The sequence below is a fragment of the Abramis brama genome (genome assembly GCF_963993115.1).
Source record: "Abramis brama genome assembly, chromosome: 3".
In the NCBI taxonomy this organism is placed as follows: Eukaryota; Metazoa; Chordata; class Actinopteri; order Cypriniformes; family Leuciscidae; genus Abramis; species Abramis brama.
The window spans coordinates 18,720,704-18,732,866 of record NC_139965.1 but is presented as its reverse complement, the minus strand read 5'-3'; the positions used below and the strand labels follow the sequence as shown (position 1 = coordinate 18,732,866).

Genomic DNA, 12,163 nt, shown 5'->3' with positions numbered 1-12,163 from the left:
TTTTACTCTAGCACTATATGACGTGCATAATGCATTTATATGGGGTAATCGGCACGCGATAATAGCGGGAAAAAAAACGACTGACTTTAAACTAAATCCACAAAAGCTTTGTTGTTCGGCCAACAGTTCACATGAACACTCACCAGCTCCTGACGTGGTCAAACCCAAGGCAGAGACCCGTTAATGTCCATATTTTGACGGTGAAACGTTCAGAAAAGGGAAAGAAAGGAAAGAAATATGAATGTTTGCACAGTGTCAACACAACTCTCTAGCTCTCTTCACAGCATAATGTGAGGTGACTGCGCGCCGTTAAGTGGCAGCGTTTTTTTATTTTTTTATTTAGCTGCTAAACCAAAAATATAATATATGTAAAGTAAAATGAGGAATATTTGTACACACCTTTGAATCTGACTGGTTCTTCTCGTATCTGTGCGTCTTCGTTTTCTTCTTTCTCCAAGCGGGAAATAATGCTTTTCTGTGATTGGTCAGGTTTCGCGCTCATTTTTTTTTTACTGTATTTAGATTTACAGTAAATTAAAAATACTGTATTTTAGTGGCGCCAAGTGGATATTTTCCAAAATGTAACTTTAAAATACAGTAACATGCTGTATAATTGTCCTACAGTAAAATACAGTTCATTTTACAGTTAAATACTGTGTAATTTACAGACATTTCTAACAGTGTAACCTTAAGAGTAACGCGGACAAAAATAAGACGACATGGCTGAATTTATGGAACCAGCTGAAGATCATTATGTGCCAAGAAGAATTTTTAAGGATAGGGAGAACCCTTTGGACCATCTTAGCAATGAAAAATTGTTGCAAGAATACCGATTTGATTGACGCGCAATATTTGCGCAATACATCGCTAACAAACTAGAGAGCGACCTTGACCATGTCACACATAGCAACCACTCTTTACTTGCGGTGTTACAACTGCTTATAGCACTGCATTTTTTTGCAACTGGGAGTTTTCAGTAGTGGGATATGTTTTACACGTGCATAAATCGGCTACCATTCAATAAATGTAGGCTACAAGTGTGTATCGGATTTTCAGGTGATATTCTCAATTCATTCAGTTAACGGACGCTCTGAGGTAAAGTGTTCAGACTGCAGACTTATAGCAACGATTATATTTAATTGTACAGTACAGTCATAACATAACGTACAGACATTATCTTAATTCCATAATGTCCTTAAACATAACAATATTGCTGGCCATAAACTGAGAAAGTGCGCGTCCGGTGTGTGATACAGTTGTCCTAAACGCGACGCGGCGTGTTAGTGTTTTGCGTATCTATGGCAACAACAGACTTTTATAACGTGAATCCAGGATCGCTGTCGTGAAACACTTAAATGTTTCCCTTACCTAAGAGAACCGTTTAAGAGATTATATGCAACACCCTTAAGTTATTCTCTTAGGTAAGGGGAAATCGCCCCTTAAGTATCATACTTAAGGGAAAAACTTAAGGTGCTTTATGCAACCGGGCAAAGGCCTTGAAGCCTTATGTATAAGAAAACCTCTGTCCCAATTGATTGATTTTAAATACAACTCATAGGTGTAATTATTATTTTCTTATTATTATTATTACATTATCCCATGTTATTGTTTTACTTCATCAATCAATTCATAATATCTAAATACTACTAAATACTGAACCATTTTATTTATAATAAATTACATTTCCTGACTTTTAGTTTTTTAGGATATTGGTAATACTATTTGTTCCCTTGGTACAGTTTTGCCATGTCTGTTTATTATGTTGCACTTTTAAGGGGCTTTTTATATAAATATATATATATATCTGGCAAACCATCACCAAGGAAGAGTTCAGAGAGCCAAAAACTTGAAATAACCCTATCCATCAAATGAAGATCCTCAGGAAAGGATAAACCTTTTAACATTACCTTTAAAAGTTACTTAAACAGCCTGGCAGAGTGAAACGCGAGGGCCTCTTCCCCTCGGGGGGGAAAGTTCATATAACTGCCATTAGAGAAAGTGAAGTAACTTCGGTTACAGCAGGGTGCTTGATGAGAAACACTCTTTTTTTTACATGTCCAGGATGTTCAAGACAACAACAAAAAGAACCATCTTAATGTGTATGTTTATCAAATAATGCTTTACTGCTTTATGCTTAAGCTGCTGCTTTCCATATGTTTTACCGCCATCTCCAGTCACGTTCATATGTAAATTGCATGAGCTTATTTAGTCTATTAGATCGAAAGATCTGAAAAAAAAAAAACCCATACATTTACCTGCCAATTGACCCTCCCCTCAAAGAAATCAGGACAGAAGTGGTTGAAAGTGGACAAAAGAGACAGATTAAAACACTAAACAGGAATTTGTCTTCCTCGTCTACTTGTGATCAGATCAACCAAAACGCATCTTAATACCAGGTGAAAACAGGGCCTAGGCCTAAGCCTCAGCATGTAGCTAAATAAATTAAATTGAATAAAAATTTAAGAAATATTACTTAACAGATCTTGACTGACACTTTCGAGCTTCACAAAATATGCAAAAGCACATAAAAAATATAATAAAAGTAGTCTATGACTTGTGTGCTAATATTCCAATAGCCATGTTCATAATAACATGAACAACATGAGGGTGAAATTCTACACTTTGTGGAAAATAACATTTGAAAAACTATGTATGAATGCTTAGAAAATCCATCAAACATTATACACCATTCATGCAACTTTTCAAATGCTACTACCAACATATTAAGGTTTAGTAGCACTAATCACAATATGCAAATAGCGATTCAGTTACATAGTTCAAAGAGTTCTCAAAGTGTCTTATGCTCATGACTAATGCTGGGTACACACCAAAAGATTTTGTACATCTTATAAGATTTTCAAAATGTGATAGACCACAAACATGAGGACAAAAAATCCTAGATTTAACAGTTTTGCTCCTATAGTGTGTGGTGTGCCATGATGTGACAAAGACAGCACACAACACACAAACAGATTTTCAACCAGAGTCTCGACTGTGAACACAGGAAATCTCGCGAAATCTCGCGAGACTTCAGAATAAGCATGGCGGAAAATATATGCAGGAAGAAATTGCGATGATAGTGTTTGGAATGATTTTCACAGAAAATTCAAGGGAAAAAAGGTTTTTTTTCCATCCCTCCATTTCTGCTGTCCACATCAATTTCAATTTGTGCTGCACCATGACTGTGTTTGTTATGCTTCCGTCTTCCATCATCTCGCTTTCTGATTGGATATCGTTTCGTTTCACGTGATAAGTTCTTCCGACGTTCAGCAATGTTCTTCCGAGCAGGTTCGGACACTCTTAACACACCTCACACCAAGGGAAAATCTGATAAAATAATCTGTAGAACCATCAAGATAATCGGGACATAGCTAGGATTGTCGGAAGGGGGGAAATCGGCCCAAAATCAGCCCGATTATCTTTTGGTGTGTACACAGAATAAGGCACTGAAGACAGAGCAGAAAACAACTCTTCAATCCAAAACAGACTGTGCGGGCCGTATAAGTGGTTTACATTCCATTCAATAACTCTGGTAACGTCTGGTCTCAACCATCTTCAGTAAAACTATTACTGTGCCAACAGACAGTGGGAGCTCTCGCTAATGTGAGTAATAAACATAGATCAGCCTCGTAAGAATGATGTTCCTCTACAGGAGTGGGTGCTCGGATCGATAGGACATAATCAATAATGAATGTGGCAGTAACAGAGCTGAAGACTTGTGTAAACATCTACCAGTTGGTCTCATTTCTGTGAAGAGGAACTGAGGACTGTGTGTTCCCTGCATAGCGTGCGTCCTGGATTTCACAGTTGGTTTATGATACTAATTTGTGCTGAAGAAAACAAATTATGCTTCAACGCTACTTTCTGTAATTTGCAGTTTGGTTTTCTGCTGCCACACAAAAAAGACAACTATCAAATTTGAGACTCTGTAATAAACGGCAAAGGACATCTTGGCTGATATTGAAATATTGTATTTGTGTCCTTCTATGCATTTATACTTTTGGTATGGAGAAGAAAAATAACTGCTGCATGACCTCTGGAAATTGTACACAAGGCTGCAATCAATTTTTTTTCAGGTTTTCAATGCAAAATGAAGAAACAAAATTCTTTGAAATTGCTCTGGGTAAAAGCATCTGCTAAATGCATGTAAAAGCATAAAGAGGCATCCATTAGATTTTCATTTCCATTCATGTGTGAAACTACAAAACCAACTAGTCAGTGAGTTGCCTGAATGACTCTATAGTTGACTGTAAGGAAGGCCTGTATAATCGGCTAGTTTCAGGTTCTCCTGACCCTGATATTTATATTTCAAGTTATGAAATGAACCTTGAACATCAGTGGAATGAACTGTTTTCATACAATTACTTAGAAAGTATCATGACATGCATTAAGGAGCCAACCAAGAAATATGAAAGCAAAACATGGTTCTCTGAGTAAATGTAAAAGTGGTTTCATGCTTTTTTATCCAAACTATAAAGATGATTCTCAACTATGTTATGAAAGATATAACAGAAGGATTTGATATACCATTTAACTTTATGCAATATGCGTGTAAACGTAAACATGGCCATAAATGCCATTCCCATGCTATGCAATACATCTATCATTTGCATATTAATGTGTTTTTGATGCAGATGTATATTGATGTAGAATTTCTTTCCCTATTCACTTGTTGTGTCTCCAAAATGCCTGATATGCCATGATGTAAGTCCTGCTGTCCTCTACAGAGGTCATGTATGAAATCGATGCCCTGTTTCATAACAGAAAGCCATATTCTGATTTGAAACCCCATAACACTTTCCTGAGATGCTGATTTCTGACAAAAAATTTTTTTTAATTAGTTAAATGATAATTACAAATATCATCATATTTTCTGTATATAAGTTCTGTACATTTGGTCATTCAGTCATTTTTAAAGACATCCAGACTTAAAACTGGCATGTAGGCTATGTTGCCATACCCTGGCTCCGCCCTCCTACGTCTATGTAATTTTTACCGGTCCAATCAGCGAACAGAGGGAGTGGCTGAGAACGATGACGTTGAGGTCGTGCGCTAGTTTGAGTTGTAGGGTTACGTCACGACCTACGTTAGCGATTGGTTATGGCAGATCCAGAGGGGCTCTGCCGCTCTGGGCAAATCCAATAGTTTTAAACTTCAACAGAGTACCCGCCTTCAGGGAAGTTAACGCTTGTCAATGGAGAGTGGCCAGACTCTCTGTACAACTGAAATGTACGAGAGTCTGGTAGGACCAGGCTAATGTTGCCAGAGAAATTCGCTAAAATAAAATGTCCTCTACAGAGGCCAGACGTCTATTCCTAGGTCTCGGGGGGGATATGGGAACAATTTGAACTTTGATTCTTTGTGATCTTTCCTTCTTTTTTCCATCTCCTCTAATATCTGCATGTGTAAATGTGAAGGGTTTCCTGAATGTGGATGAATACATTTTAAGTAAAACCTTTCTAGTAAAACCTTTGCACCTAACTTATAGATTCAACAGCAGTGAACCTTTTCGCCAGGTTTACATAAAGCTCATGAAATCACACATGCCTATCCCTGATTCATGTTGACAACTGGTTACTAAGTTACTCTGATCCTGGTGTATTGCTTAACTGGGAAAAATCCCTCCTAAAACTCATTCACTCTTGAAGATTGAGTTCAGCTTTCCTGTGAAACAATCTCTTGAAAAGAGCCATTGACACAAGATGCATTTAATTCATACAGCGAGTTGATGAATATGGAGAGGATAGAGCCTTTGTGAAAAGAAAACAAAATTATAAACAAGCTCTAGCCTGCCCAGTTCTTATCAGCTATAAATCTGTTTAAACAATGTCAACTAATGACAACTAGTGAACTTTGTATTAGAAGAAATAGACTGAACTGCTATGCATGCAGGGAACAGAACTTGGATAACCAAAATATTATTAAAATATGATTTTCTTCAACACCACTTATTCATAATTAAAGTGCTTGCTTACATCTCCAAACTAACAGATTGATACTGAGCAACATCTCAGCTGAATATCTAAATTTCCCTTCATGCGTTTGGATTCTTTTGCATTTCTACCATCACAAAACCTGTAGGTGGTTCAAATGTGTTGCTTTCATCCATATTCAAAAATCTGTTCTAGTGCGCTGGTCATTAAAGACTAAAACACAGGGCTTTATTACAATGGCCTTGTACACAAGCAGCAATCATCCCATTAAAATTACATTAAAAACTGAGCTACACTCCATATACAAACAGCTTTCTACAGCACACAATGGAAAATATCCATTTAAAGATGCCAAAAGACAAGTGTCATAATATTTTTAAAAACTGCTGCAAACCTGCTGGTGGGCACAGCGTGGGGCTCCAAAACAATAAAATGAGAAACAACAGCCACATTTGGAGATAAGCGTTGGTGAGCCTATGCATGTCACAAAAAAAATTCTGTTTTGTTTAGTTTATGACTGGAATGATTGTGCGATATCTAGCTTGTGCGATAATGTGGCTTATCATAACAAAGCACAATGGCCAACAAGGAGCATCAAAATATATCAACATTGACTAGACAGTTCAAAAAGATTAAACAATATCCTGATATGAAATAAGCCTAGGCTACTGAGAATAAATGTACTAATCTCTGATTCATAGTTGCACAAAAACTATAAAACTACTACTATAAAGAACCAACAAAGTAGTTTCCCACTGTCATATTCATGTCGTTTTCACTGTGCTGTATAATTAGTGTTACCTTGTCTTTATTTGATATGATTTTATTAATATGATTCCCAGTGGGCACAAACTTAACAGATTACCGAGTGCCCTGGTTACAGTTTTTACTTCCTTTTTTATTCATTATTTTTTGTAACAATTTATTTATTTGTGAAAAATGCTGTAATAGGATTACAGAATCAAGAAGTTATATCGGCCACTAGTTCTAATTATTAAACTGATGGAAACCAACTTATTGCGGTACACGTGTGTGCACAGAAAGCCGCCTCTCAGATAGTGCGCGATCCCAAATTCAGTTCTCTTTCGCGGTTTATTACAGTCGAACAGTCAAATACACACACAGTTGTGTCAAAATTCCTGTCTTGGTGAGTATTCATGACATGTAAACACAGTTGGTTTTGTCTTAAATGAATGTAAACAGTTGGGAAAGAAATCAGATGAATGTCAATAGGATCCGTGCATTAGGTCTTAAAGTGACAGCAGCCTAATACAGTAAACCTGCTGCTGTCTGTCAAACAACAAGATAAAGAGAAAATCACTCACTGCTCTTGACTGAATAACTTTTGTAGCTTTATTATGAATCAATGTATATTTAATTAATGTGAAGACTATGCAGTGTTTTAGTTTTACATTTGATTATTCAGTTTTTGTATCGTTTCTTACTTGAATGCTACAGTTAAATAGATCTAATGTAGGCCTAGCTGGCCTACCTGAAAAAATGTAAAGCACTGTTTATTTCATTTGTATCTTTGTTTTATTGTATTTGTCCTATTGTTTGTAAGTTGCCTCATTGTTCTTATTTTAAATAACATATATATTAAAAACTAATCGTCCACCTCTAGTTTCAGGTATTTTTGATTACCTGGATGTTCTTGATATTTCGTTTTCAGGTTGACACCATATCAATTAGCCTACATAGCAACAGTTTAAAACCACTCAAAGCACCTTAGAAACTGCATAGCAACACCTTGGCATGAGTTTGTGACTGACAAGAATTCTTCCGAACATGTAAAAGAAAAAAATATCATAATGTAACATAAATCTGACTCCCTGATGTCAATTTTTGGATGACACACTACAGATTTTAGATCAAGTCGGGCTATATTATGCATGCAATGTAAACTGATTGCAGATTGTGAAGTGTTATGAATTAAAGCTTATGTTATGGTTTCAGATGACTGCAGTTGTAAATTACAGGAATTACAGTAAAGCATCAGACCACTAATTTGAGAGGTACAGTTGAAGTAACATTGAAGCCTAATGATGCAGAACCACCTACTACCCGAGTTATGGCAAAACATTAATCAAGTAAAGAGGGATTTGACAGTTCTCCCAAACAAACACATGCTACACTGAATGTCTTTATTAAAAAAAGAGGATACTATACTCAGAATGTCTAAACATAGAAGGCTACTCACAGTCTCACACAGAAGTGAAACCGTACAGTCTGAATGTGCCTACTGTTAGGGGTTTATCCAGCTGTTAAAATGGGATGTCTTTTTGAGAGGCAAAACAGCTGGGCTTTATTCATTAACTCCATAACATTAAGTGATGCCATATTGTGTGTTTGTTTTTCCTTTGTCATGTCATAAAGAACCACTTACACAGTAAACAGCATTTTCGTAATGTAATTATTAAAATTGCAATGAAACAAGCGGATTATCGAAAAAGACAACTTCTGTGCATCGGTTGTTGATTGAAATTTTCGCCAGAGAGAAGTTAGCCGTTTCACCGGAAAAGATCTAGTTATGACATTTTGATCAGAAATTATGAGGTCAACAAAAATATTAAAAGTGAAATATACATGGATGAATCATATTTCTTAATCAGAAATTCAGCGAATTTTAGATAGGGTAAAAAGATAAGGTAAATTTTAATAAATTTTAATATCCAACTTTAACTATTGTTTCTAATAAAAATGATTAATCAATATATTAATATTGGCATCCTTACACTTTGGGCCACAATTTTCAAGCACAATAAACGTGAAGTGTTTTGTAAGCTGGTTCTTATTCATCTCATTCTGACTCTTAGAAATAGCCTATGAAGTTTGTGTAATGGCACTTCACCAAATCTGTTTGTTTATCTAATGTTTTATTCATTTTCATCTGTATTTTTTTTACAGACTGTTGATCCAGCTGTGACTAGTGACAACTAAAACTAGTAGTTAAACTAGTAACCTTCAAATTTTTTTACTAGTGACAACTGGGAAACATACTCGTGACAAGTCCACAAGTATTAATGGAAGTGATACTGGTAACTACTTGAAAATGTAACAATAACAACAATTGGAATACATCTCACCACAGAATGGAACAGGTGATATCAACAAACACTATATAATTATTGTATATATTTCCTAGTAACAATAGCTAGTGGGTATTAATAATAGGATAGTAGCTTGTAGGGCAGAATTAGTACTAGAATGTACTGAATAAGTCTTAGTGACTATTAAATAGATACTAGTAATTATTGGAATAAGTAGGCTAATAGTATTTTTTTTCTTTTCTTCAAAAACTAAAACAAAAATGAACACTAGCAAGTTTTAAGGAATACCGCCTGGTCACACGTGACATCATAATAAAAAAAATGACATCATCATCACGCAACATGAGTCGTGATAACATCTCCACACTTCAGTTCTTGGACTTCCCCTATAGATTATGATGATTATGATAGTCATAACAATACATTCAACACTAATTAATGAACACAATTACCAGTTTCATTTAAGCAGGCCTCACAACAGCAAGCTGCGAGAGAATATGCACACTAAAAGCCGTATAGTTACATCACAATGAGCGGAGATATATATCAACAAAAGCGTTGATACAAATGTGACAAAGTTGTCAGAAATATTCAGATATGAAGTCAAGCGGCGTTTCTGCCGCTCTTATGGGCCTCTTAAAGCACAAAACCCAACCAGACCACTTCAGATGACAATACATGAGTGCTTTCTCCACGGTCATCTGTTAAACCCCTCATAACTTGGGTATTAGTCTATAACATAAACAGTGTAATAACTCGGGCGTCTCCTTAACGTACCTGACTCGCTTTGTGCAGCTGCTTCTTAAACCCCGCCACCGACATCCTCAAATAAAATGAAACACGAAGATAGATGACAATAAAATCTTCACGGGGCAAAAGATGGTGATCCAATCCTTCAGAAAATCACAAATATGAATATATTTCAAACGCTTTCGGTTTATTTCACCGCCGCTGGAAGATGGACCTGCATTTCGCGGTGGGTTTTTTTTCCTCACTAACAAGTGCTAGTCGGTTATGTTTGTTTCGAGGATTGTGATTGGCGGAGAGGCGTACACGTCACGGCAGCATCTCGGAGAACCCCTTTACGAACAGAAACACTATATCAGGGTTTGACAGAAATAAGAGGAACCTTCAGCCGCTCGAACATCCATTCAGGGAATATGCGGCGACTATACAAACCATTCTTTGTAGGCACTGATACAGAATCCAGACTATTATGTAAATATCTGTAATTGTGTAAGGAGCACAGAGAGTGTGTGTGAAACTGAGTAGTTAGTGATTCCCAGCCCTGGTCCTGGCCAGCACTGCACATTTTAGATGTCTCCCTCCCCAGTCAAACACATCTTATTCAACTCATCAGCCTAAGATAAGAGATACGTAAAAAAGGGCAGTGGGGTTACTCCAGGACCACTGTTGGGAGCCACTGATTTATTAAATTCGAGTACCGGTACCCGCAGAGCATTAACAGCGATCCGCTGCCCCCTGGTGGCACTTCATGAACCCTACCGAGAGAACACCCTGTGCTGTGTGAAGTTTATAGCCTAACTAAAGTGGGATGCACCTAGCCTTGAAATCCAGATCTAAATCTAAAAGATTAATGATTAATTAATTAATGATTATTAAGATGAATTAACTCGCTGAGCAAATTCAACTTGTGCTCTCGCGAGAACTCTGGATTATTTTTTACAGTCTATGGGTAGGATGCACCGAGGCCACTAGTGAAAAGCAGAACACACACTTTACAGCAAAGTTAATTAGTTAGCATTAGTTAACTACCTTAGTTAACATGAACTAAAAATGAACAATATTTCTACATCTTTTATTAATCTGAATATTTTCAACATTTACTAATACGTTATTAAAATCAGAAGTTGTAGGCTATTTGTTAACATTATTTAATGCACTGTGAACTAACATGAACAATGAACAGCTGTATTTTTATAAACTAACATTAACAAAGATGAATAAATACTGTAACAAATCGCTCATTGTTAGTTGTTAGTTAATACATTTACTAATGTTAACTAATGAACCTTATTGTAAAGTGTTACCAAGATGTTCGATTCTGAATTCGACTTTTGAATACAGTTACTGTAGCTTCCCTTTTGATTTCTGAATTAGTTCAGGCAAGTTTTAAAATGTAGCCTACATCCTCTCTATTTGATTGCTGAAATTGACCTTGGTATTGTTAGGCTATTTTAATGTTGCAAAGTGTTTCACTGTTTAGACATTGGAAGCGTCTGTTGCATTGTGGTACGATTTGAATGTAATTTAGATGCTTGATGTGAATGTGCTGAGTGGGTGCATGGATGACGACTGTTTTCATCATTGATTATACTAATAGCCTAATGTTTCTTGAGCAGCAAATCAGCATATTAGAGTGATTTCTGAAGGATCACGTGACACTGAAGACTGCTGAACATTCAGCTTTGACGTCACAGAAATAATTTACATTTTAAAATGTATTCAAATAGAAAACAGTTATGCATAGCCTATTAACTTTTGGCGCTCTACATGTTAATAAACAAAACTGCATGCGCCTTGCGGAAGAACATTGTAGCCGGAGCTACTTCTCTCTCAGGTACTGGCCTACTCAGGATTAGATAAAAACACGGGTTGGAATACATTGTGAACAAAAATAGTTGCATAGTGTACCTTTAAATTTGTAATGATATTTCACAATATTAGTGTTTTTACTGTTTTTTTTTTTTATCAAATAAATGCAGCCTTGGTCTGACTTCCAGCCACAGCCCTATATGAAATCAACTGAAGATAAAAGAAGACATTAAAGCTGTTTGTGGAGTTGTTTAATCCTCCTCTGCTGAGATCTTGAGAGATTTAATGTCTTTGATCTTCAGTTGATTTCCTCTAAGGCTGTGGCAGGAAGTCAGTTGTTTACTGTAAAATATCACAGTCAAATTTACCAAACAACAACAACAACAAAAAATCTGTGAATTACTTTATTTGATTTTATGTGTTTTTGCACATAACTATATAGTGGAGATCTGTTAGTGTTTAATGTTCTGTTGGGATTTAAAGGGTTTCTGTTGAGTTGTGTGGGCCACCATTGTGCTGAAGAGTAGAGCCTGTGCTTCAGTCCAGGATGAGCAGAGAAACATTGATGATATGCTGTGTTTTGCTTTCTTTAAAGGCTGTGACTGTGTAGTTGCTGATGCATTG

At 36.3% G+C, this 12,163-nt stretch overlaps 1 protein-coding gene across 1 annotated transcript in view; it reads right to left on the bottom strand.

Annotated features, from left to right (window-relative positions):
- The window catches only part of sh3gl3a (SH3-domain GRB2-like 3a), a 42,473-nt gene extending 32,462 nt beyond the window's left edge, over positions 1 to 10,011 (bottom strand). The window contains exon 1 of the mRNA XM_084108939.1: positions 9,761 to 10,011. Coding sequence (XP_083965065.1) covers positions 9,761 to 9,805 — 45 coding nt within the window. The 5' untranslated portion in view covers positions 9,806 to 10,011. The remainder of the gene's footprint in view (positions 1 to 9,760) is intronic.
- Between the last annotated feature and the right edge of the window lie 2,152 nt (positions 10,012 to 12,163).